Below are 27607 nucleotides of genomic sequence, written 5' to 3' on the forward strand. Positions count from 1 at the left end.
TGAGGAGAAGCTGGCAGCCGGCGGGAGGGCCGGGCGAGGCTGGGCTGCCTACCTCGTAGTATTTGCCGTCGGCGTAGCAGCCACAGCTGTGGGGCAGGATGCAGCTCTTGCCGTTGAGGACGTAGCCAGCATCGCACTGGCAGCCCTCCACGCAGTAGTGGTTGCACTCGCTCTTGAGGCGGATGGCGGCGCAGCGCGGTTGGCAGACACTCACGCAGCTCTCGTAGTGGCTGTTGGGAGGGCAGGTGACGGCTGGAACACAAGACACAGGTCAGGCCTCGGGCGCTCACGGGGACTAGACACGGTTCCCTCCTCAACTCGGGGAGACAGAGACAGACAGAGGCCTGGCGGGGAGTGAGCTGTGCCACCTCTTCTCACTACGACTCCCTCTGCTTCTGGAAAGCCTCCATCTGACTCATTACTTCTTAAATGACGGACCACAGAGCTGATGAAGCTACTGGAGTTCCCTCACAGAATCTCTGTCCTCTGCTCAGCCTTGTGTTTTGAGGTCCATGCTAACCTGCTACCTTCACCCCACCTCCCGACATGCATCTCGACTTCAGCCGGGCACCCCTCATGACCTTCAGGGGCGACCCACACTCATGCCTGCTTTTAGACCCTCGCTCGTATTGATCTCCCTTATTAATACCCTCCTCACCCTCTAGGCCTACCCAAATTCCTCACTCTTCTAGCCCTAGGGGGAGCCCCCTCTTATTGGCAAAGCTCACTCCTCCCACTGCCTTACACCAATGGCAACTCGCCTTCTCCCGAGAACTTCCACAGAATCTTTTCTGAACCAGGAATGCATAAACAGTAGGCCCCTGAGCTCCCGGATTTCTGAGGAGGCAAGTGTGTGCCGTGTGTGTGTGTGTGTGTGTGTGTGTGTGTGTACTATTTTCTAATGTTTTCAAATGCGTGGGAATGATCTCATAGAAGGCAATTAGGGTTCTGGTGAAGAGCATGACTCCGGAGCCAGGTGCAGGAGCCTGGAGCCAGTCACTTAGCCTCTCTGGGCCCCAGCTCGGTCTCTGTAAGATGCAGACACTCACAGCACCTACTTCATGGTGTGAGGGGAGGACTTCTGTGAGTCGGTGTGCCTAGAACAGTGCTTAGCACATACATGTTCAGGGTCACCCAATCATTAAAGACAGGTCTGCTTGAAAGTTCAATAGAGGCTATTATTTTAATCAGCTTACATGAAAAGCATGAGTACTATTATGTTGGAACTTCTCTCTTTTTTCTTTTTAAAGATTTTACTTATTTATTCATGAGAGACACAGAGAGAAAGAGAGGCAGAGACACAGGCAGAGGGAGAAGCAGGCTCCATGCAGGGAGCCTGACGTGGGACTCGATCCCGGGACTCCAGGATCACGCCCTGGGCCAAAGGCAGGCGCTAAACCACTGAGCCACCCAGGGATCCCCTTGGAGCCTCTCTATGTATATACAGGATACATTTGGGGCACATTCTATTTTTTTATATTATCTAATAGCAAAGATGGACTTTTTGGGTGCACAGTTCTATGGATTTTACATGTATAGGTTCATGTAACCAATACCACGATCTATATTTTTTTGGCATTTAACTTAAAAAGTAATACCCGCATGTGGGAGACAATGCAAGCAAGCCATGCAAGTAAAAGTGCAACAGAAAATCACCTCTGGTAACAGATTAGAGTCGAATCTTCCAGAAATCTTCTATGCATATATAAGTATCCAGGTGTGTGTGTGTGCATGTGTGCATGTGTGTGTGCATGTGTGTGCAACTGGGCACATGCATGTGTATATGCCATCCCCAGTTTTTCACATGCATGAGAGCATAATATGCTTATTTTCCTGCTCATTGCTTTTTCATGACTGTATTCCTTCCATTACCCTTGAATTACTGTTTTTGAACTGCTACATGGTGTGTGTATCTCCTGTGTTTATGATGATGCTGCAGTGAAAATCCGTAGACATATATCTTTGACCTCATGAGTAAATGAATCTGCACAATAAAGTTCTGGAAGCAGAATTACTGGGTCAAAGGGTATGTACATTTAAATTTTTGAGAGATGCAACTGAATTGCCCTTTAAAGAGGCTGTGCCAGTTCATCCTCCTTCCAGGGCTACATAAGGAGGTTTATTTTCCCACATCCTCAGTGACTGTTTAGCACCTCACTGACTATTTAGCAACCTTCTGGTCCTTGGAAATATGAAAGATTAAATGTCATATGCAAATATGATATATATGTATCTCCATCCTGTTTAAGAATGGGATTTTTACCCAGAATATATAGAGAAGTCGTAAAACTCAACACAACAACAACAAAAACTCATTAAAAAATGGCCAAAGAACTTGAATAGACATTTCGCCAAAGACGATGATATATGAATGGCTGGTAAGCACATGGAAATGTGCTCAACATCACTAATCATCAGGGAAATAAATATCAAAACTAGAATGAAATACCAGCTCATACTCTGTAGGATGGCTACTATTTAAAAAACCCAGAAAACCCAGAGTTGGCAAAAATGTGGAGAAATTGGAACCCTCATGCACTTTGGAATCAAAAATGGCACAGCTGCTGTAGGAAACAAGATGGTAGGTCCTCAAAAAATTAAAAATAGAATTATCACGTGATCCAACAATTCCACTTCTAGATATATGCTCAAAAAAATGGAAAGAAGCTTCTCAAAGAGACATTTATATGTCTCTGTTCATAGCAGCAGTTTTCACAATAGCTAAAACACGAAAGCAATCCAAGCATCCCTGGACGGATGAATTGGCAAGCCAATGTGGTCTACATACACAATGGAATATTAGTCAGCCTTCAAGAGGAAGGAAATCCTGCAATATACCACAGCATGAATGAACCTGGAGGATATTATGCTAAGTGAAATAAGCCACCCACAAAAAGACAGATGCTGTGTGATTCTACTTATAGGAAATATCCAAAGTCTTCAAGTTCATAGCGACAAAAACAGAACAGTCGGCTGCCGGGGTGGGTGGGGAATGAGGAGTTAGTGTTTAATGGGTATAGAGTTTCAGTTTTGCGAGATAAAAAGAGTTCCGGAGAGGGATGGTGGTGGTAGCTGCACAACAATGTGAGTACTTCATGCCACTGAACTGTATGCCTAAAAATCGTTAAGACAGTAAATTTTATGTTCTGTATATTTTACCACAATAGAAAAAATTGAAAAAATTACTATATCCTTAGTTTGAGTTCTTTGTGGGACTGATCATCTTTTCACTCGTTTATGATCCATTGATATATATGTCTTCTTCTGTGAGCTGCCTGTGTCCTCTGCACATTTTGTGTTCTTGAATTTTTTTTTATTACACTGTAAAAGCTTTTTAACAATTAAAAATAGCCTTGTGTCTGTCATGTGTTACAAAATATTTAGCGTTTGGCTTTTAAATTGCTGCTTCTTTTATTTTTTTGCGGGGGAGGGGGATCTGTGTTCGATTATGCTTTTGCCATGTAGGAATTTAAATTTTTAAAGTTGTCGAATTTATCAGGTTTTTCTTATGGCTTCGGGCGTTTTGCTTAGAAAGGCCCTGTCTACTTCAAGATTACCAAAAACAAAAACAAAACTGCTTTTGTCTTCTCCTAGTACTTTTATAACTTACATTTTTACGTTTGATCTTGGTTCTGTCTGGATTTTATTTTTGGGTGAGGAGTGAAGAGGGATTTAGTAATTTCCCCCTTTCTATTTTGTCCTTTGTCCCTTTGCTATTTATTGAAGAACACGTTCCCCCCCCCCCCCCCCCCCCCCCCCGCCCAGTAATTTGAAACACCAGCTTTGCGGAATACTAATTTCTCTTTAGTGTTTAGGCCTATTTCTGGATTTTCTCATCTTCCCACTGGTTGATCTTTCTGTTTATGTGCCAGTGTTAACTTGGTTTTGTTACAGAAGCTCGACAATACATTTTAATATCCGAGAAGATACACTACCTATTTAGAGATGTGCATTGTTGTTCCAAGTTCCCACTAGACTATAAACTATTTTATACTTCCAATTCTTCTGTGACACCCTAACAGTCCTGAGAACAGGGCAGGTAGGGTTAATAAACATTTGATTCTTGAGAACAAGCTTTAAAATTCCTAATACTGAGTTTCTCCACCCAAATGAAGTACCGAGAGAGTCGTGGGGGGATGATGGTTCTACCCCTGGATTTCCACTGTGGTCCCGTACACTGATTTATTTAGCCTTTGTGTCTTGAGGGGGACGTGGATACATGGATCCCCCTGAAAAGTGATGTAGAACAATGCAATGGACAATGGACTGGTTTGAGCCTTGGCTCTGCCACTAATTAGCGGTGCCACCTGGGCAGGTTACCTACTGTCTCTAAGCCTATTTCCTCTTCTGTAAAATGCAGGTGATGTCTCCCTCACCAAGTAGTTGTTAAGGTAAAATGAGGTGTGTTTTGCAAAGTTCCTAGTCCGCTGCCTGATACCTCAATGACAGCTTCTGCTATTAATAGTGGGAACAGTTGTCGTAGGGGAAGAATTTATTCAACAAGAATTTATTGGATCTGCAGAGAAATCTGTAAGAGAAGCCCTAATTACCAGACATTGGATCCAGGACTCTGAATAGAAGGGAAAATGAAAATGATACCCAGCTCTGACTGAGCACTCACCAGGTGTCAACCGTGGGGCGGGACAGACTACGAGACACCAGCCCACTTCATTCTCACGGTGGCCCACTAAAGTTGGAAGACAACCCCCCCCCGACTTGGTCCTGTACAGAGAGTCCTGCACACCCCCTGCAGCATCGGGGTGGGAGTCCCCAGTCCCCAGAGCTCCTGGCCCACTCAGGGTCAGAGAGGCGGCGCTGCCCAGTGGAAAGAGCCCTGCCTGTAGCCACTTTCCTTGGCAAAGTTCCTACATTTCTCTGAGCTTCACTTTCCTCCTCTAGAAAATGGGACTATTCATAGCACCTGCTTCACAGGGTGGCTGGTAGGAGAATATGAGTGGGGATTTGTATCGCACTTAGAATAGTGCCTGGCACGAAGTCAGAGCCAAGTCACTGTTAGGCGTTTGTGCTTTTCCTCTCCTACGGCTTACTGTCCTCTCACCATCTACTAATTTAAGTCCCCCATTAGGAGGCTGAAGGAATGACACTTACCTGAATGAATCGAAGGAGGGGTTAGTAATGAAGAAGACTGACCTCCCTCACCCCCTCTAAACCTGTTCGGTCGACTCGGGTGAAGAAGTTTTCCAATGCATTTACAAATAGGTAATTGAGTAAGAAATTATCAATTTCTTAATTAATAATTGGTAATAATTATCAATTTCTTACTCAATAATAATGATCAATTATCCCATTGATAGGAACAGCCAATGCCATTGAAAAACAACAGAACTTTGCCTTGTCACCAATAAGGGGTAAGTGTAACAGGCTGTTCTGGATTACCCCTCTTGTTCCTGAAAATGCCATTTCTTGTATGTCGACATGTGAGTGTTGGATTGGACTAATTCTTGGGGGCAGGGGGATGTGAACCCTGCCCTCACTTCTCAGAGGTTCACGTCCCACCCTGCCAAAGAACACAGCTTTCCGCGTTCACCAGTGTCTCAGACGGAATGAGGAATGACTGAGTTAGGACTCAGTCTCCTGCAGCTTTTCTCTGCTTCTGAAATTCAAAATGGAAAACTCAGCGGCTCCAACTGTGCCCGCCCCCCCATCCCCACCCACATACCTTCTTTAAAGTATAATTTTTTCTCTTATTTTAGCATTTCTTTTCTTTTCTTTTTTTTTTTTTTTCAGTCACTACCAGCATCTCTCCTCAGGAGCTCTCTTTCGGATCTTTGCCCCCGTCCTGACAGGCCGAGGTGGGGGCAAGTCTAACTGGAGCTCAGGCAGCCCAGCCTCAGCCCTGCTGGCGGGCAGCTGGTCTAGGCCGGGATGGGGCCCAAGGCCAATGGCGAGGCAGGACAGACTCTACTCTGAGTGCCTTGGCTAGAGCTCCCCATTACTATACATAACGGAGGCAACCCGTGTCTGTGCAGAAGTCTGAGGAGGGGAGAGGGAAGGGTTGTTGGTGGAAAAGCAGAAGAACAAGAAAAAATGGTCTTTATATCCTGAAGAGTCTTTTCGAAACTGTTTTCCCATCCTGCATTATTTTTAGCCCTGCAGGTCCAAGCATGATAGGGGTAGGGACATTTTCTTCCTCCCAGGTAGGGAAGAGGCTTCCCAACACAATTCCTTTTCCTTTCCACAAGTGACAAAAATTGAGACCTGTAACTTAAAGTGAGGCTTCCTGACATTAGCCCCCTCTAAAAACAGCTCTTGCCCATGAGTTCCCCATGCACTGCAGCTAGAAGCAGTGGTTTTTGGCGTCCACTCTGCCTGACCCGCATCGCAGCCCCCCAGGGAGTGGTTCAGCCACCGTGGCCCGACTACAGGAACAGAGAGAATGCCCTACAGTAAGTCTCAGGAGGAAGCAGGCGGTCTCTTTCCCAACAGACTTTCCCTGCCTGTTCCCCCAGGTCCTGGGGGCCAAAGCGTGGCTTTCTGATTTAGGTGAAGGCAAGTTCTCCTGCTCTCTGGTCACCACGCTGACCCCCAGTGAATCCAGAGGTGCTCTGGGGACGTCTCCAGATCCTGACTTGTTTATAGGTGTATTTATTTCACTGAAGTCACCAAAGGCCCATTAGTCTGGACAGTCACTCCTGCTGGCATCATCCCCCCCCACCTCCCACTCAGGGACCGAGCCTGGCTAACAAGGTCCTGGCGTCCATCCCTCCCTCTCCCTACTTCGGCCCATCCTTCCCCCACAATCTACACAATTCCAATTATGTAGAATGTAAACCAGCCATGGGAGCCTTAAACTACAATAGCGGTTCTGGGTTTTCATCAAAATCCCCTCTTTTTCAGGATGGAAAGGGAGCTTATTCTCTGGGACCCCCCACTGGATCACGTATTTAGGGTTCTGTGCACTCAGCATCCATCTGTAGCCTTTTCATACAGTTAGGCCTAGGAGAAATTTGCTATAGCTAATGAGATCAAGATGGGAAAATGGACCAAGGCAGGCTGGCCAAAGACCACTGGTGGTTTCTCCGCTCAGTCCTTTCCTATTAGGATATGCTCAATGCAGGCAGATTATTCTAGTACAGAGCACACCAATACATTGTATATGGGTTGACAGTATGAGCTTTGGGGTCAGAAGGTCGAATCCTGACTTTGCCACTGAGATTGTAGGACCTTAGGCAAGTTATTTAACTCCTCGGAGTCTTTGTTTCTCCCTGACTAATTGGGTTCCTGAGGAGAATAAACGAGATAATGTTGATAAAGTGTTTAGCACCAGGCTTGGCTCAGAGCAAGCCATTAATATAACAACAACACCACTTGGCATGCATACAGTGTGTTATGCTTTCAATTACCTAATTTGATCCTCTGGATGTTTCTGTGGCATGAAGGGTGTAGGCAGCAGCATTATCACAGCATTATCAGGGGGAAGTTAATTGCTCCAAGGTCACACCGACCCTTAAGGACAGAGCAAGGCTAGAATCCAGGGGCTCTAATTCTTTTTCTAACGCTTTTAACGTTCCACTATGTTTCTAGCACTAAGACTGATGACATGTATGAATCAAACAGAATAGCACACTTAGAAAAAGCATGGAAATTACCGGCACGGTGATGGGCCTGTGAGGTTCTAGAACAAACCAACCACCTAACTAACGCTTCGTCCCTTAGCCCTTTCTTAAAATTGTATTGTGCCCTGAGCTGAGTCCAAATGCTGTACACGATGATGCTCTGGTGCTTTATGTATGTATGCTTATTTCATCTTTAGAGCAACACGTGAAATAGGTGAGCATTATCCCCATCTTACGGATTAGGAAATGGAGGCTCTGAGAGGTTACATATCCTGTTGCGGATGTCAAACTCCATTCCAGGTGCGTGTCCTTAGACGGCTCTGCTCAGTGGACTCCCACGGAGCTGGAAGCTGGCCCTCCCACAGCCACCGACCAAGGTAGGAGGAGAGAGAGGGAGGGGGAGGGACTCACAGCAGGAAGTGTAATTCCTCCAGCCGGTCACGGCGATCCCCTGAGTCTGGCAGGTGCTGGCGTAGTTCTGCAGCCAGCTGCAGGCGGTCTGCACCGCACCCCCATCGATGCACGAGTCAAACAGGCAGTTCTTGTAGAAGAAGGTGGGGTTGACTTTGCTGTGACACTTGGTGAAGCCCGCGTTCTGGTTGGGGATCAGGCCACACAGCTGCTGCACTTTGGAGAAGCCTTCCACCTTGGTGCAGGACGGGCAGCGGTCCCCACAGCCAACCTGGCAGAAGGTGTCCCTCTTCACCCAGCTCTGCCCAAACTCGCTGACGCTGGAAGCCAGCAGACCCATGGGCATCTCCAGATCGTCGTCGGGGTTGCTGTTGTAGCGGCCACACAGGCCGGACGTGCCATTCTGCATGCTCCGAGGGACCGTGACGGACAGGAAGGTCTTCCAGTCATACACCACCTTCAGGCCAAACTCTGTCTCCACCACCACGTGGAAGCCGAAGGAAAAGATATTTATTTTCCCTTGGCCCAGCTTCAGGGGCAGATACAAGCGTTCGTTGTTGACCTACGGGGGAGACAGGGTGGCAGGAGAGAAATCAGGTTGGCCCAGAGAACACCCGCCTCTCCTGCCCATCTGTCTCTAGAGCGGCGGCCCCAGAGGCAGGTCTGGCTGGAATCTCGGCGTGTAGGTCGTTCACGTCAGTCAACTCTTATTATTAGGATTTGAACAGACTTAAATGACTATCCTTTGTACACTAATACACCTATTTATTTCAGTGCCTTTTGTTTACATCGCATTATTCCCCCCAGGAGTTCAAACTGTTTTCTCCAAGGTAATGAGAGGGTAATAAGAATTCAATTAAAGTTTAGACAAAAACACCAAAATCTAGAACTCCAGTGTTTCTATTTCCAGCTGTCTTGCGGATTTGTTTTCAGTAAGCCCCAGTTGATTCATTCCTTTGGGATTTTTTTTTTTTTTTATTTCTCCTGAAGAATGACTTGACTTTGCTGGTCCTTCGACCTGGGATGCCATTCTTCACCTGCCAACCTCCCTCTCTCCCCCCCAGACCCTGCTCAGATGTCGCCTCTTCTATAAAGCAAGACTGTTTGAGCCTGTGGTGAGAATTAATCGCTCCCTCATCTGGGCAACCAGAATGTTATTTATGCTTGTGTTCTTCTTCACCTTTGGCCGGGATCAAGCACGTGTACACCGCTGTTGACGCCGGCATCACGATCTGCCTTATATTATGGTTAGTTGTCTACATTTCTGTCTCACCTACAAGATCAAGAGCAACTTGAGGGGAGGAACCACACTTTATTGATCTTTATATCCATCTTCCCCTCACTTCCGGCCGGATGCCCAGTGCAATGCCTCATGCTGAGAGGGCCCTTGACACGTGTTTCCTCCCATATATTTTTAATTCATAATACAAGGAAATCCCTTAACACACAACAACTCCAGAAATGCACTGCCCTTGCACTATTTTGATTCAGACGAGCCAAATCCTATAGTCCTTGGCTGGGTGGGTGCATGATGGAAAATAAGACTACTGGGAGGGCTGGGAGAGCTGATCTTCTTTTCTCAAGAGACAGGTGGCTGTGCCTCTGGGGGTGTTCTAAGATTGCTCCCTGACCAGAAACACCTTCTGTTCTGATCTTAATCTCTCCCCTGACTGACACTCTCCCACCCCCACTGCTACTGCTTTGGTTCAGACCCCCACCACCTTCACCTTGACTACTGAATACTCTCCTAACTGGTCTCTCTGCTCTATATTGCCCCGCATTCACTCACTATGCCACTCCAACAGCTTTTAATGCAATTGAAAGCCATAATCCAATACTTCACACCCTCTCCAAGGCTTGAGTAAGATGTTTAATACACTCAGCATATCACAAGGGGCTCTCCAGGAGCTGCCCCTGTGTCTCTCAGACCCAACTCACTTACTTTCCCTACCCCAGCAATACCCAACACTTTGCAGTTCCCCAAATGGACCAAGTTGTGCCATTACTTTGCTGTAAGTGTGGTGGTGCTTTCTGGGTCCTGCCTGGGTCCCTCATCCTCAGATCCTCAGCCACTGTGACTATGGGGTAACTATAACTCACAGCTGGTCTTGCCCGAATGGAAGCCCAGAAGGTCACAACCCCACTCCATCACCCCCTTCCACCTCCTCAGGGTAGCCCTTGATCAATGACAAACCAGCCCAGGGGACCAGGGGACCAACTCTGTGTGCAGGTCATGTGCCAGAGCTCCTGGTGGCCCGGGCTGAAGCTGGTCTCTAGCTCAACCAGGTTCTTGTTGAGCGCTCTTCCCCTGGTACTTCCCTCACTTCCCTGAGAATCTCCATCTCAGACTCTGCCGCTAGGGAACCTGACCTACCCTAGCAATGATGCCCTTCCCCTTGTCTTCCCTCTCTATGGGGCAATGACCACCCTTCCCACTGTAACTCAACTATCTCCTCTTCTGTGAATATTTGTTTAGGCAACATTTATCCATTTATTTGGTACCACTATGTGCCAGGCACTGTGCTGAATGTTGGAATAAAGCACAGGCAGTGGCAGAAATAAATACATAAATCGATACTAATAATATCATCTGATAAAAGCAATGATAAAGATAAATAGATGCAGAGGCACCAGACTCAGCGGGGGGGTGGGGGGGACAGAATCAGGCATGCCTGCAAAAGATGATGTGCACACACATGGTCCTAAAAGATGAGTAGTGTTGGCCAGTCAAGAAGGAATGAGAGGAAGAACAGAGAATTCCAAGAAAGTGGCACAGCCCAAGCACAGGTCAACTGGAGAGAAAAAGCCTGATAAATAGGAAGAACCATGGCAAGTTAGTGCTGTTAGAGCATAAAATGTGGCCATGGGAATGGTAGGACATGAAGATGGGGAGGTGGAGAGGTCCTGGATCATGGAAGGTCTTGCCTGCAATGTCACACATGACAGAGGCTGTGAGAGCATGTCTGACAAAGACCCATTCATTTTGCAGAAAAGAAGTCACTGGTGACTTTAATAAGAGAACAGGAGTAGAATAAGGAGACAAGAAGTCAGATGACACAATTTAACAGCAAATTGGAGATATGGAAGCAGAAGTGGTTCTCTCCAGGGAACTGGAAAAGAAGGGGAGGAGAAGGATTGAGTAGAAGCTAGTGGTGAATTGGGGGCAAGGTTTGCTTTAGAACAAACATGTTTATGGGGACCTAATAGAGGAGGGAGAGGAGATGAAAGACAGGCAAGATCCCTGAGAGGGCAAAACACATGGACAGGTAGAGAGTCGCCGCGGAGGGGAGGGGATGCCTCATTCTCCACGCCTGGAAGAGAGGAGGTAAAGAGGATGGCGTGACATTTCAGGAGTGCAGGAGAGCAGAGCAGGAGGTAGATTGTGCCTGGGGAGCACAGCTTTCTCAACCAGGAGGCCCAGAGGAGTCCCTATGGGCCCTGTGTAGACACAGAACACAGATGTGAAAGGTCAGGGAGGGAAGCACGGGCTGAGGGGATTCCCCCCCTGCCTTGCACACCCACACTAGCAACTAAAATCTGTGCATCCAAAGGTTCATGTGTGCCAGCCTGCTTTTCCTCCCGAGTCTCCTTGCATTCTGTATTCTCGGCTACAGGATGCCAAGCAGGAGGCCATATTTTGAGGGCCAGCAAAATGACCAGATTCAAGCCAAAAGGCTTGCAAATTCTTCACTGTGCAGGAGCACCCTGAGAAAGGAATCCCCTCCACCTCAGATGGGCAGGCATGGCTTCTCTGCCTCTGAAGCCCCATGAATGCCACCACCATCCAACTTTACTGTCCTGTCTCTCTCTGTGAGTGACAAATGGAGGGAAAGAGGACGGACCTAGAGGGAAAGGAGGCACAGAAACGGAGAGGTTGGTACAGAAGCAGAGCCTGATGGACAGAGCAGGAAAACGCAGAGGAGAATGAGAACAGGGCATGGGGATGAGCGTCAGGAAACATATTTCAAACATTTAAGCATTAGGGTAAGACCACACACCAGATCTTTAGCAGAGAGATTTCCTTCACACAATTGGCCCTGATCTGCTTCTGTAGCCTCTTTAGCTGTCCTGAGAGGTCCCCTCACCCTCCACACTTTGCTGTCCCTCTGGATCTTCATGGATGTTTTCTTTTGCTAGAATGCTTTTATCTCATTCTCAGCCTGGCTGACAACCTCCGTCAAGGCTCAGATCTGGGTTATCTCTTCTAGAAAGCTTTCCTTGAAGCACCCCCTGCCCCTCTGGTCTGGCCTAGGCGACCTGTATGCTCATGACCCTCCACATGGCAGATTTTTGGACCACTTATTACATCAACATAACCTGCTAACACGTCTGTCTCTCCTACTAGACTCTGAGTTTTCTTGAGACAGAAGTCATGTTTGATTCATTTCTCTCCCCCTAGAATTTGGCATGGAATAAGCATTCATATAAGCCCATCAAACTAAACTGAGCCAGGGTAATGCTCAAAACATCACTCTTCTCTGGTGGCCACAGGATTGCCAGTAAGTGAATAAAGACACTGGATGTGAGGGTCCTCCGGCCTTCCCCTCGTCCTGGAATAAGAAGCACCTGGCTGTGCTGAAGCCCGGGGGCCATGTCAGGGAGCTCCATCTCTGTGGAGCTCTGGCTGTGGGTGGCTGAGACGTGGGTTGCTGCGGTGCCCTCAGGAGTGGCTCACCTACCACTGCTCACCCTGTAACCCTACCTGGGATATAGAGAGCATGCTCATTTCTAGCATCCCTTGCCTTAGTGGATTTCCCTATATCCTTCAGGACTGCTTAATGCAAGGAAAGGTCAGAATTATGAGGGACCCTGTGTCCCAAGGAAGCACTTCCATGGCACTTCTACTTCTGGCAGGGCCAGCAGTGACCCTGGGGGTCCATGCTGTGTTTCACCCAACACTTCATTGCACACTGTCATTGTGATGGTCATTATTCTTGTCTCAGGGAGAGATGGTGACTAATAATAACATCACGGGAAAAACAAATGCAAATCATTGAACAAGCAGATCCTGTAATGCATATTAATAATTCAAAGTAAATGCTAAATCTATCCCCCAAGCCCCCAAAGAAAAGAACCTTCAAGCATCCTGAACTCGATCTTCATGTCAAAGATTTGCTACACACTCTGTTTACAGCTTGGGCACTTAGGACATCTGGGTGACTTAGAGAGAAGGACCCTATGGGCTCCTTGGGTGGCCCAGTTGTCTGACTTTGGCTCAGGTCATGATCTTGGAGTCCTGGGATTGAGCCCCTCATAGGACTCCCTGCTCAGCGGGCAGTCTGCTTGTCCCTCTCCATCTGCCCCTGCCCCTTGCTCATGCTCTCTCTCTCAAATAAATAAATAAAATCTTAAAAAAAAAAAAAAGGAAAGAAAGACATGCCCTAGCTATGATTCCCCCCTCCATCCCTTTAATCAATTCCTCCTTGATGCCCATTACTCACTAATTACTCCCCTGTTGTAGGTTGAGCTATGTCCTCTGCTTAAAAAATAGGCTAAAGTCTTAACTCCCTCTCTCCCTGTAACTGCAAAGGTCACCTTATTTGGAAATAGGGCCTTTGCAGGTACAATCACGTTAAGCTGAGCTCGTACTGGATCACAGTGGGTTCTCTTTCAAAGACTGGCGTCTTTAAAGGGGGAGAGCAACTTAGCACAGGAAACAGAAGGCACAGAGGGAAGAAGGCCACATGCAGACGAGGCGGGGACCGCAGTTATGCTGCCACAGGCCAAGGATCGCCTACGACCGCCAGAAGCTAGGAGCTGATTTTGGATTCTTAGCCTCCAGAACTATAAGAGCATAACTTTCTGTTGCTTGAAAACACCTAGTCTGTGATACATTGTGACGGCAGCCCCAGGGAATGGATACTCCTTCCCATCTCCATCACTTAATGGGGGAAGAAGCCAACTGTGTGGTTCCCATGGCTCTTGCCTTTACCATGAATGCATCCCATGAGACCAGGGCAGGACACGTGCCTGGAAGGTGACCTGACCCCTTAGGGCCTTGGCCCGACAGCAGGAACCAAGAGAAGGAGACACCACTCAGGGAGAGTGAGGAATCGGCCACCACAAAAGAGAGTAAGTGTTCATGAGGCTCCAGTGGTGGGAAAATAACTCGGTCAGGAAACAGCATGCAAGTCTCAGAGGTCCATATGCTTAAATGCTGAAGAGTGTGTAACATGAGGCAGAAAACGCAATTTCATAACACACTGCATGGGACGGGACCTTTGAGCAAATTTTATTTTTAAAAGAAGAAAAGAAAACCCTATAAGGTAGAATGGTGGAAGGGTGTTGAATGCCAAGGAAGCAAGGAACTGCATGAAAATGTATAAATCTAAGGGTAGAAATATATCAGAGGAGGAGAAAAAGACAATACGATGCAAGCCACACGGACAACATGACTGATGTATTTGTTTTAACACATACGATGACAAAATGAAGTCGAGGACCGTTATTGCAATGGACAGCCTCAGCTATCCAGACATCTGTTGAAAGCCTCATGTGGCTAAAAGCAAGGCATCTGGTCTATTCCTATCTTGCCTCCGTGGCAATTTAATCTCACAGATTGATGAAGAAGTGGCCAGCAGCAAAATGAAAGTCCTAGGAACCATAGGAGAAAGGGGCTATTATGTCATCTCATTCATTCACTTGACAAATGTGTTGAATGTCGTGACACGCAGGGTGCTGTATATTCATTTACCACAAAGATGAATTAGGTAGAGCTCCTGCCCTCAAGAAGCCCACAACTAGTATGAGCGAGTTAGACATAAGCATCCCCCTAGAATTACAATATGATTAATGCGGTCATGGGTAGAGGCACCAACTGTTCTGGGAAGCACAGAGGAAAGCAGTCAGGGCTTGGGTATAATATCCAAGGAAGGGAAGAAGAATGGGTACAGCGAGACCCCTACCTTAGATGCCAAGAAGGCAGATGCTTGGATAAACGTGAAAGGGAAGGCAGTTAGGAAGCTCCGAAGCCTCTCTTTGTCAGAGAAGGAGGGTAAGGCATTTCTGAGGTGGAAAGAGATCTGGAGAGTTGCTCAGGGAACTCCCCAGTAACAGCTCAGCATTTTTCAGAGAATGTATACAAAATAAAAAGGAGTCCCCTTAGAGATGAATTACACCACAGATAGTGAGGAGAGTGGCAAGAGGCCCACGCCCTGTATCAGCTCTTCCAGAAATGCTAAAGCGGAGCTGGTTTGTCAGTGTTCCCAGTTCCGCTCAGAGCAAGATCTGGGAGGAGGAGTGGCCGAGTGTGTGGTGGAGGCTGACGTCCTTAGGCCCCATGATGCGCTCACGGAGCTCCTCAACCCCTACCTGCCGTCCCTTCATCAAGGGAGAAGAGGGTAGGAAGAGGGGATCTGAGGCCCAAGTAGGAGATTGTAGGAGAGCTACTGAGGGCTCCAGATGCGTGCAAGACTCCTAACTTCCCAGATCCCATGGGGGCCAATGGAGGAGCCAGGAAGAGGTAAGAAGAAGGCCAGAGCAGGAAAATGTCATCTTGGTCTCCACAAAGGGCAGGAGATGGACTGAGCAGTAGTACCACTTATAGGCATCTAAGCCGTGCTAGACGTGTGTTCTCGTCTACAGATGGAGTGATCTTGGAGTCCTGGGATTGAGGCCCTCCTAGGACTACCCTGCTAAGGGGACACATTGCAATAGCCCAGCTGGGATTCGCATCTAGGTCTGTGCTCTCCCCAACATACTCTGCTACGTTAGGAAAGATACCAGTTCTATTCCTAATTTGGTGCCTTGGGTAGAACATTTTTCTCTCTGAGGCTCAGTGTCCTTATCTATAAGATAAAGCAACAGCAACTCTCCAGGGCCCCTCTCTGCTCCAACCTCCTAGGCTTATTCCTTGGATTCTAGACCAACCCTCTTCAGCTGCATCCTGGCCAACCGACCCAGGAACCCCATCCTCACATTCCCACAACGCCTTTCCTGGTGTCTGGCCTGGACTACTCACCAGCACAGTGTGCTTGTAGGCCCTGTGAATCACAATGCTGTAGCCAAACACAGTCACATCCACCTGCTTGACCCACAGGGCCAACGACGGGTCCCGGTCCTCGTTCTTGGCTGTGACAATGAACTTGGGGAAAGCATCTGAGCTTGGCCTGCTTCCTGTGGTGCACAGGATGAGTGGGCAGCTGGTCTGGAAGTCAAAGGCGAAGCCATCAAAGGTCAGATAGTGGCCATAGCCTGAGACGATGCAGGAAGCGTCGGTGCGGGGCTGGCAGTAGTACAGGCCTCCTTCCTCCATGCAGTACTCATCCCCTTTGCACGGGATGCTCTCACAGTGGACGCTGTTATCTGTGCCGTTGCAATAGCAGAAGATCTGACAATCCAAATCCACCCAGAAGGTCTCATTGGTGGCGAGCTGGTGCCCCTCAAAGTTGCAGCCGCACTCACTCTGGGGCACACACTGGCTGCCTAGCAGGGCATAGCCCTCGTCGCACTGACACCCCTCTGAGCAGGTGTCCACACAGATGGGGCCCAGGGCCAGCGTCTCACAGGTCTCCATGCATGTCACACACTCCTCGAAATGGCTGTTCTCCGGGCATTCCAGAGCTGGGGGTGGCCAAGGAGAAGACAAACTTGAGAAAGGGACAGTGGTCAGAGACAGAGTGTGCCTGCGTGCACTCGCTGGAAGCATGTGGTGGGTATGTGTGCATGCTGCTGAGTGTATGTTGTGCTCAGCACTACTGTCATCCTCATTTGGGGGTGACCAGAGGCTCAGTGACCCCCTCATGGGCTCATGTGTTCCTGGTGTACTTTGCTCTCCAGGTAGAAGATTCCAAGACTATGAGCCTGCGTGAGCACCCGCTTGCTAAGTGCTGGGCATCGTTGTAGACAGTTTGGTGTAACTTTGCTCAACCACTGGGAGGTAAGCAAAGTCTTAATATCATCTCTGTCTTACAGATGAGAAACTGAAATTGAGAAATGAAATCCAGCCCATAAGTACCAGAGAGATTTGAATCCGGAACTCTCAATGTGAAGTCCCCTGACTCAACACTGGAGAGGAGTGTCCTGGAAAGAATCAGTGCTTTGGGGCCATCTCTATGGATACCATCACTTGTGGATACCATCACTGAGCTCAGTTTCTTCTTTTCTTAAATAAAGATGATACTAACCTAGCACAGTCACTCTGAGGATTGATGACCTGACATATTAAGTCTACGGTAGAGTCTCAGTAAATAGAAAACCTCTCCCCTATTATCACTTCCTTCTATTAGGATATACTTTTATGAAGGCATTTTTACTCTACAGATTGGCTTTCTCTTTGCCTTTCATTTCTCTGTTCCTGGTGCCCTCAGATCTTTTCTACCTCCTCACCCATGGTCACCCCCACCTTCTTTGCTCACATTCTTTCCCCCACCTGGAAGGACCTCCCAAAGCCAAATCCCACACATCTGTCTGGACTCATTTCATATTGCACTTCTGCCCGGAAGTCTTCCTTGGTAGATCACGTCTCTGAGTCACAAAGTACAGCACATCATACGATAACAGTATGTGCTGCTCACTCTGGAGCTCCGGGTCATCTTCCCATTTCTCTTTGATATTTTAGTCGGCCAAAATTTGACCTGGGCAGGGCATGGATGAAACCAGGAGCCAGAAGAAATCTACCTACAAGTCTGTGTACTCTAAAGATCTGCAAAGATCCCCACTCTCCCCAGGGACGATAGGTACCTATTCTTTAAAACTTTCTTTAGCTTTTATGCATACCATCACTCCTTAATAGTGTTTTACAATCCAAGGACAGAGAGGACACTACAGAGAAATAAATTGCATGGCAATAATAGCTCTGCCCACAAGTACCAACTCAACAGTTCTGCACTACGTACTGAAAGCCAATCCTTTTTCCTCTGGGCTAAAGGACTATCTCCACTCCCGTTGACTACAATACCATACGGCTTTGGAGTTGAAGGCTAGTTCAGCACTGATTAAAAATGTCCGTATAGAGGGATTTTCACATTTGTCTCTAAATTATGAATGTTATAACATTGACTGCAGGTTTATGGTGATAGCAAATAACATGACTTATTTAAATGGCTCTCACTTTATGACTTATTGTGTTGTCTGAATTTGTCTGAAAGTCTGGAACATACAGACGTGAAGTAATAAAACTTCCCCTGGCCCCTGAAATGCCTCTGTGAAATTATTTAATTGAGCAGCTTGGCTCTGCCAACAGGAGGGCTGGTTAAAAAAAAAAAAATCTCTGAACACAGAAGCAGTGGTTGTCTCTCACTAGGCTCAAAGAGATTGTGTTTCTGATTTGCAGCTGTTACTCAGCCCCATCCTCGGTCTGCAAGACCCTGACCAGATTAACCCCTTAGTACTCAAGTCTTCCTTGATCAGATATGTACGCTCTGGTCCCTCTGGTCAGACCCATGTGCTTAAGGTTTGGCTGAGACATGCTGGGGGATGCCTCAAACTTGAGCCCTGACCCTCCACCTGAGGAAAGCATGTTCTCCATGACTGCTTTTGTCCACATGCCTCTCTCTTAAAAAGGCACTTAAAAGAATTTCCTCCAGCTCTGCAAAGGAGGAGTGGTGAGAAGCTATTCCCAGCAGCCATCACACCAGGAAAAGAGGGATTTACCCCCATTTCACCACATTTTGTACCCACAATGCCACCAAATTGTGCTCTGTGTAGTACAAAAGCAATCCAGAAACAATTCCCACTGGGTAGAGTTCATAGTCTGAGAGGACAGCAAACATGGCCAGGCAACAAAATGGATTTGGCAGGGGGCAGACTCAGTAACCCTGTACTGTGAATGAACTCCAACGAGAAAACTGATAGCAGGAGCAGGGACAGAGATCATAGCAGATAAGCTGCAGAAAAGACCAGAGAGGACATGGAGGCAGATTTAAAAGGTTTGGGAACATATTGCAAGGTCCCACTAGATGTGGTGGTCGGGAGAAACCGTGGAGCTTTTCTTCCTGTAGGTGACATATGAATGCTCTCAGAATTCCAGCTTTATAATTGACAACATCTGCTATTAATTCCTCCTTGGTGTGGTTAAGGGTCACCAAGAATGTCACTACCTTCTCTGAGATGACAGCCACCAAACCATCCACATGCTCCTTGGGATCCTAAAGCTCAGAAACCAGAGATTTAAAAAGAGAAGCCTGTATATGTGTATGCAATGTGTGTGTGTGTGTGTGTGTGTGTGTGTGAGAGAGAGAGAGAGAGAGAGAGAGAGAGTTAATTCTTAGCTCTAAGATGTTTCTGTTAAAAGGGCTTAGTAGCAAAGCAAGAATACTTCCATAGCAATGGATAAGCCTCACCCAGATCTTGGTTTCTAGGAACATTCCCCACTGAGCAGAATTAGAGCTTCTTGGAGCAATGGCTGATTCTAGTCTGGGGTAGGGAAGGTTACAGAAATGAATGTAGAGAATCTTGTTTCCCAGAAAGTAAGAAGGTGACCAAGGCACACCAAAAGGACATAGAAGGCAGCCTGAAGGGCTCCCACAGGCCAAGTCTGGGAAAATTTTAAGACCAAAATCATGAACAAATGTAACATGAAATATAAATAATTGAAAAAATAGGAATTTGGATGTCCATATTGATAAGATCTATGATTGACACTTAGGTTGCTATGTGTCCATCCATAGCCGAATGGATAAAGATGTGGTATATATACATACAATGGAATATTACTCAGCTATTGAGAAAGAATGAAATCTTGCTATTTGCAATGACGTGATTGGAGCTAGAGTGTACTATGCTAAGTGAAATAAGTCAGTCAGAGAAAGACAAATACCATATGATTTCACTCCTACGTGGAGTTTAAGAAACAAAACAGATGAACAAACAAAGAAGAAAGAGACAAACAGAAAAAACGGACTCCTGAATACAGAGAACAAGCAGGTGGTTGCCAGAGGGGGACGGGAGGAGTGGTGAAATACATAAAGGGGGTTAGAAGTATACTTATTATAGTGATGAGCACTGAGAAATATATGGAATTGTTGAATCATATTATACAGCTGAAACACATATAACAAGGTGTGTTAATCATACTTTGATAAAAAGATGATTGAGATAAGATGGACAGATGGATGGATGGATGACTGGATGGATGGATGGATGGATGGATAATAGATGGATAAACAGGCAGACACACAGAAGAGAAGGGACGTCTCTTGCTTATAGCAGAATGATATCTATGGTTTGCTAAAAGTGGACAGAGTGCTGGAGCTGGAAACCATCAGCTTGTAATGATCATGCTAAAGAGCAATACAAGCAAAGATCATCAATGGACACTAAATTGAGGTGGGGGATTTCAATATCAGCCTATAGCTAGCATTTTGCCCCACTTGCTTTACCATCCTCTCTCACAGTCTCTGCAAGATACTTGCATGTTCTTCAAGTATCTCCCACAGAGTGGAGACATTTGACAACATCTGAGCAGGGGACCAGCATGCCCATCACCACTGAGAGGTTGGACAGAGCATGCACTACATGTGATGGGATACCACGAGAAAACACACATCACCTATGCAGGAGTCTGAGAGGGCATGCACAGCAGAACCTAATCATGAGGAAACACCAAACCTAAATGGAGGGCCATTCTATTTTAAAAGGTAGAAAGCTGTATTCTTTAAAAATTACAATAAAAGAGAAAAGAGAAAGAAAGCTAAGGGATTTTTCTAGATTAAAGAAGACTACAGAGATGTGACAGCTGTAAACACAACATGTGGTCCTGGACTAGATCTGTATTGAGAGGTGGGGGGGGGGGGCATAAAGGACTTTATGAGTCAATTGACAAAATTGAAATATGGATATTAAATGATGGTATCAGTGTTAAATTTCCTAAGGTCAGTAACTATACTGTGGTTCTGTAAATGAGTGTCATTATCCAAAGGAAATACACACTGAAGTATTTCAGTGGGGCAAAGGGGGTATGAAGTACCCAATTTACTTTCAAATGCAGAGAGAGAGCTCAAGAGAGAATAATAAAGCAAATGGGGCAAAATATTAACTGTGGGTTAATCTGGGTAATGGGTATGCAGATAGCCTTGCAACATTTCCATAACTTTGCAGTTATTTCAAAATAAAAAGTTCTGAGAAATAAACCGACTTAGATAATAAAAGGAGATATTGTGGAAGAGAGATGAACAGATGTAGATGATGGAGTCCTAACGGTGCCATTGGTTTTGGTTTTGGTTTGGGGCTGATCTTTTTGGTGAGAAAGGGATGGGGTGCAGCAGTTCTTGCTCCAGGCATGGGTCCTGCCCTCTCCACCACTCTTCCTGCCTCCTCCTGGTCTCCCCCATCACCAAAGGGTGTTGTATGTCGGGCCTTCTCAGCAATTATTCTAATTACTACTAGCCCTGCCACCGCCCTGCTGAGAGGGGTCAGATCCCCCGGGGACAAAATGAAAAAACAGCAACGTGGGACTTGCCCCCAGGGAGCAGTGCTAATCTCTACTCGGTGAAAGGCACTCTGATGGATCGCCTTCTGTTGAAAGAAGGAAGCCGTTCTTTGCCAAGAGAGGAGGCACCAATGGAGCCATCACAAAGGCTTCCAGTCTTTGATATGACATGGATCCTCCAGGAGCTAAAACCAAGAGTCAATAGGATGGCTAATCCTTCCACAATGAAGAGACACCGTCTTATGAGAAACAGAAATGAAGGTGAGAAACAGTTCTGGTTTGGGGTGAGGGGCCACCCAAAGGACCCAGGCGACTAGGAGGGTACCCACAAGAATCAGACTGCCCTTGAGTTCAATTCCGCCCCCTCCCAGGTGTCCTCCCGCATCCCGGAGCCCCGAACTTACGGCAGAAGTCATAGGTCCGCCAGGGGCCCACCTCCACATCGGCGTTCTTGCAAGCGCTTGCATACCGGGCCACCGAGTCACAGAGCTCCGACTCGTTGCCTCCGCTCTGGCAGAGGCGGAAGAGGCAGGTGCGGTAGTAGGCCGTGACGTTGACCACCCCGTGGCACTCGAGGAAGGAGCTGTTGGAGGGGTCGTTGATGATGCCACACCTGGAGCGGCTCCGGTAGAATTTGAGCAGCTCCGAGTCGTTGTTGCAGGCCTTCAGCAGATCCCCGCACTCCCCGTTGCAGATCTCCTCGAAGGTCGTCCAGCTTTCCAGGAACACCGCCAGGTTGTCCGTGCACTTGCCGTTGGGGAGGCAAAACTCATCGCTGGCGTTGGCATTAAAGAAGCCACACAACCCGCCGGTGCAGTTGAAGTAAGTGGTGGAGAGCCGGATGTACAGCAGGCCGATGTCCGAGTACTGGACGGTCACCACGCCCCGGGACTCTACTGTCGTGCTGTTTTTGTTTCGATAGATTTCCAGCTTCCCCGAAGGATGGAAAAAAGGTAATTCCACTTCCTGCCCGTTCAGCTGAAAAATCAAATCACTGTCATCAATTCCAGATGCGCACAGGGTACCCACAATTTCCTAGGCTATGAAATGAAGACGTGGTTCTGCCCGGGGACTCGCCCTTTGAGAAATGTCACGAAGCTGGCGGGCTATGGAAACCACACTGACATACACAGACTGCTTCTTCGTGGCCATCTCCATTTCTTTCTTTCTCGACTCCTCGGATTCAACATATTTGCATACTATTTGCATATGCGTAAGACCCTAAGCAAGCCCAAAACAAAAGTGAAATGTGAGCAAACATTGTCTTGACATATATGTGGCTCCTTCCATCTGCCTGACAGCTCCACGGAGGGTACCCTTCCTTCCCCATCTTTCTGGCCCCTTCCTTTCCTTCCAGTTTGACTGTTCCTGTGTCCCAGCCCCTTGGGGACATTTATATCTAATTATCTAGCGTCCACTCATCTATCTAGCTTCCACTGTTTACTATTCTTTTAATAAATTGATCTCAGACAGTGTGTCGTGGGAATGAAAGCAGCCTCTTCGGTTTGTGGATGTGTGCTTTCCAATCTCCTGGCACAGGACTGCGTGGACATCTGTTTTCTAAATTAGATCTCCTGGGCACCTGGGTGGCTCAGTGGTTGAGCATCTGGCTTTGGCTCAGGGCGTGATCCCGGGGTCCTGGGATCGAGTCCCGCATCGGGCTCCCCGCAGGGAGCCTGCTTCTCCCTCTGCCTACCTCTCTCTTTATATCTCTCACGAACAGATAAATAAAATCTTTAAAATAAATAAATAAATAAATAAATAAATAAATAAATTCTGTGATTTTACAAAATCCATGCTGACCTGGGAGCAGGGAGATCCACCTACCATCATACCAGCTCCACCCCCAATTAGCTGTGAGGACCTTGTCCCTCACTTAGCCCTTTGGGACCTTCATATGCAAACAAATAGTGGCACTAGGTGACCCCTAATGATCCTTCTAGAACAAATGATCTGGATGCCTAATGATGAATATTTTAGACCAGGTCAGAGGGACAGGAGGTGCTCCTGCGGGAGCCGTCTACATTACCCCGCATGGGTTCCCATCTACAGGTAGGAGAGTCAGTATAGTACAGAGTCAAGAGTACAGACTTTGAAACCAGCCCACCGGGGCTCAAATGCCACTTGATGGCTGTGTGCCCCCGAGGAAGTTACTCGACCTCTCTGTGCCTCACTCTTCTCACAGGTAAAATGTCAATGAGGATGAAAACATATCCCTCATGGGATTAGGTGTGATACTGCTTAGAATAGTGCTTGGCACATAGTAAGCGTCTGATAAGCATCGGCTGTTATGCAGAGCTAGTCCTGCTGTAGCTATGTCTAATTTGAGAGATTCCAGCCTCACTTTGTTTCACATCCCCCCTCACTACCCCCCACCCCGGCCCGAGAAACTGATTTGGTGCTGAATGTTAGAAAATGTGATTTTGCAAAATCCATGCTGGCCTGGGAACAGGGAGATCCACTTGCCATCATGCCAGCTCCACCACCACTTAGCTGTATGATCCCTGTCCCTCACTTAGCCCTTTGGGATCTTCATATGCAAACAAATAGTGGCACTAGGGGACCCCTAATGATCCTTCTAGAACAAATGATCTGGATGCCTAATGATGAATATTTTAGACCCCTTCGGAGCCATTGCCTTCCTGGAATCCACTCGTGGTCGGAGGCAGAGAGGCACGCCTGCAGAACACAGCTCCTTCACTTGGCCAGACTCCTCAGAAGAGCCTCCAGGGCATCAAGAGTCTTACCTTGACTTCCGAAGCGCCGACGCCTCCTATCTTGACCTCCTGGTCGGCCACCAGGATGCGGACACCTCGCAGCCAAGCAGGCCCCACGTCGGGCTTCTTCTTGTTAATGTCGATTTCTACGTACTCGGGCCGCTCGGGGCAGGTCTTGAGGAGGGTGTAGGAGAACTCGGCGGGGAAGGCGTAGGCGGCGCCGTCGAAGGTGTGCAGCACCTGGTGCTGGCTGAGCAGACACACGGTCTCGCGCTTGGGGAAGCAGCCCTGGTAGCCGTCCTCCACGGCGCACACCTCCCCGCTGCGGCAGGTCTTGTTGAAGCAGTAGACGTCGCCGCCCTCCTCGCACAGGCACTGCACCGTGCAGTTGGCCGTGGCCCAGAAGAACTCCCCCATGGTGTAGTAGTGGCCGTCGAAGTCACAGCCACACTTGTGCAGCGGGACACACTGGCTGGTGCTGAGCACAAAGCCTTCGTTACACTCACAGCCCTCCGTGCACGGCGTGGCGCAGTTCTGGGAGGCCGTCAGGTCGGAGCAGGTGTCGGGGCAGCTGCTGGTGCACACGGAGTAGTGGCTGAAGCTCGGGCACTGCAGCGTGGACACTGACGTGGGGGAGAGGAGAGAACGTGACAGCAGGTGAATGCCCCAGGTGCCAACCACGGGGATCCAGCACGCACAGGGGCTGCAGGAAGGGCGCTCCTTCTGGACCATTTAGCTCCTAGAATGAGGGCCCAGTGGCCACTCATCAGGGAAGAGACTTGAGGTGGTGTCTGTAGAAACAAGCTCCAATGCTTTGTGATCACCACTGGGAAACGTGATTGAACTGTGAACTTGACTCTCATTGGATCATCTTGACTGAATTAAACCAGGTTGCTGACCTGACTAGACTGATTGGTCAACACTGATTAATGAATGGATGACCTACAACCATCAGGATGCCTTAAGATCTTCGACTGATGGACCTAGAGGTTGATCTGATCTTAAACAGCCCGGCCCATTCTTAGGAGAAAAAACAGGTCCAACTTGCAGGACAAATGAAAAATGTAACTGTGGGAGCAGCCTCTTGAAAACATGAAATTTCTAACAGGGAGGACACTCGAAAATACCTCGTTGGGCAGAGAAGGCTGTGAAAATGAATACTCTGCGGTCTTAAAAATAAGAAAGAACCTTGGTTATCTGAAGATTATGTGCACACCTGCTCCTCCAGACTAGGTTGGAAATAGATGCCTTCTCAAGGCCCTTCTTGCCTCAGAAATGTCGGTTCTTATTTTAAGTCCATCTGAGTCTACATAAATATTTGAGTCGGGTTGACTGCAAGAGGCAGGGGCTCAAGGGACTGGTAAACTAGCTGTCTGGATCAACTAGAATTCATCCCACTAACATGAGAGAGGTGGGGGGAATGTGGAAGGTAGGAAAGTAGTACCACTAGGGGGAAAAATAGCCATTATGGGCAATTTAGTTAGGCATTGTGGATGCTCTTAGATTATACAAGGGTCTTAGATTATACCAAAAAAAAAAAAAAAAAAAAAAAAGCCACAATCTCAAGTTGAGTCAGGATTTGGATGCTCCAGGCATCATAGAGGTTAGTCAATCACACAACGAAGCAACAAGAAAACACTGTCTCTTAGAGTTTTGATCAATTCTCTAAGAATTGAAGCTGATACATGATGATTTTGTGACTCCAATAGACAGTGATAGGAAAACAAAACAAAACAAAAAAAAACCTCCCTTTAGCCTTGGAACTGAATGAAACTTTGAAACCTTCTCATCTGCATGGGAATCTAAAATGCATGGATATAATGTTCTGTGTGCTCACGTGGAGAAAACCAAAGGCCAGGAAAAGAACAGAATTCTGAGAAGCTGTTCTTTTGTTGGCTTATGTTAAGAATTTACATAACCAGGAAAAGAGAGGTTTACTTGGGACAGAAGGGGAGAACAAGACGACTAAATGGTACAAAACACTTAATGGAAAAGGTAGGTCGAAAGAAACTCAACTTTCCCACACTGTTGGGGCTTTCCCTAACTGCTTAGCATTTCCGAAAAAGGGTTTCCTTTCCCGATATTCTATGCTCCCTGGCTGCAGCCCTTTTCCCACCGACACCAGTGGGTCAGAGGAAAGCTGCAGAGCCAGAGACACAGAAGCTAGAGGAATGGAAGGTGGAGAAGAAAGAGCCACAGAACAAATGCTGTTGGTTCCATTTGGGAGGTGAATGGTTTCCCCCAAAGCTGGTGGGGATTACTCAGACCAGCGTCTGTGTTTACCCAGTGGCCACAAAGGTAAATGCTTCCACCTCTGAAAACCCCACCGCCTGGCTGAGCTCTGGGAGAGCCGTCCCTTCCTCCAGCCAAGCATTTCCTGCCACGCATTCCGCGTCCCTGGACCATTTATGCCCATCGGCAGTTTCTTGTTTTCTGGCTATGCTGTTGGGGGGGGGGGGGGAAGGGGGGGAGTAGAGATCTTTGACCCTTCATTCTTCACGATATATGGCTATTTTAACGTCACTCTCACTCTTGGGGATTTGACTCAACAAGGAGATTTCTGGTGGAGCCCGGACAGCCTCTCCCCAGCCCCCTGCACAGGCACGGCCTTGCGTGGGGACAGGATGCCAGCTTACCGCACCCGGTCTGGACCCGCCAGTCTCCGATGGGGATGCCGAGGCCTTGGCACACGAGCGCGTAGGCCTGGATGGCTTGACAGAGGAGCGTCCCGTTGTCCCTCACGCTGCACAGGTCGTACACGCAGCTGTGCACGAAGGCCGTGGGGTCCACGGCGGTGCCGCACTCCCACAGGGGCCCGTCCGTCTTGTTGAGGAAGCCACAGTAGTCGGGCCCGAAGAAGAGCGCTTCGGTGGCCGCGTCACACACGGTGCAGTTGTCCACGCAGCCCGAGTCACACTTCCAGTCGGCGTGGTACACCCGCCAGCTCTCCCCGAGGTCCAGCACGGACGTGGCCGGCCTGCCGTCGGGGCGCAGGAAGTCGTCCAGCGGGTTTTTATTGTAGTTCCCACAGAGCCCGCACGTGGAGTTTATATAGGAGCCTGGGATGGAAATGGAGGCGTAGTGCTGGCCGTCAAACGTCACTAAGAGCCCAAAATCCGTTTCCACGGCCGTAGACATGCCACTCTGGTAGATTTTCACCGCCCCCAAGTCTAACGTGACCGGCAAGGAAGTCACTAGGTCATTAACCTGCCAACAACAGTAATGGTAAAAGGCAGGTGAGCAGGTGCCAGGGCAGTGGGTCCGGCTGAGGTCGGGAAAGGGAGGCAAAGCGACTCAGTGCTCCAGAGAGAATGCCCCCCCCCCCAAACCAGGGCTCCAGGAAGCTTGCCTTCCATCAAGGCAGAGGCCTGGGGCAACCCACAAAAGCAGGGTGGCGTGGGTCGGCCGAGCACTGTGTGCATTTGAGCCATGACAGATGTGCGTTGCCACCGTCATTCTAGACTTCTCTGGGGACCAGGTGGCTGTCAATCCTTCCTGGCTGGCTCTATGGCTAGCTTCAGATCTTTTCGGTA

At 48.1% G+C, this 27607-nt stretch overlaps 1 protein-coding gene across 2 annotated transcripts in view; it reads right to left on the reverse strand.

The window, feature by feature from the left end:
* Positions 1 to 27607, reverse strand: part of TECTA (tectorin alpha) — a 156070-nt gene that overhangs the window by 20996 nt on the left and 107467 nt on the right. For both annotated transcript variants that reach the window (XM_038535875.1, XM_038535876.1), the window contains 6 exons: positions 26711 to 27281; positions 24105 to 24697; positions 21762 to 22335; positions 15949 to 16550; positions 7989 to 8550; positions 53 to 252 (listed from right to left, as the gene is read on the reverse strand). In XM_038535875.1, the coding sequence (XP_038391803.1) occupies positions 53 to 252; positions 7989 to 8550; positions 15949 to 16550; positions 21762 to 22335; positions 24105 to 24697; positions 26711 to 27281 (3102 nt within the window). The remainder of the gene's footprint in view (positions 1 to 52; positions 253 to 7988; positions 8551 to 15948; positions 16551 to 21761; positions 22336 to 24104; positions 24698 to 26710; positions 27282 to 27607) is intronic.

The sequence above is a fragment of the Canis lupus genome, chromosome 5, assembly GCF_011100685.1.
Source record: "Canis lupus familiaris isolate Mischka breed German Shepherd chromosome 5, alternate assembly UU_Cfam_GSD_1.0, whole genome shotgun sequence".
NCBI lineage: Eukaryota > Metazoa > Chordata > Mammalia > Carnivora > Canidae > Canis > Canis lupus.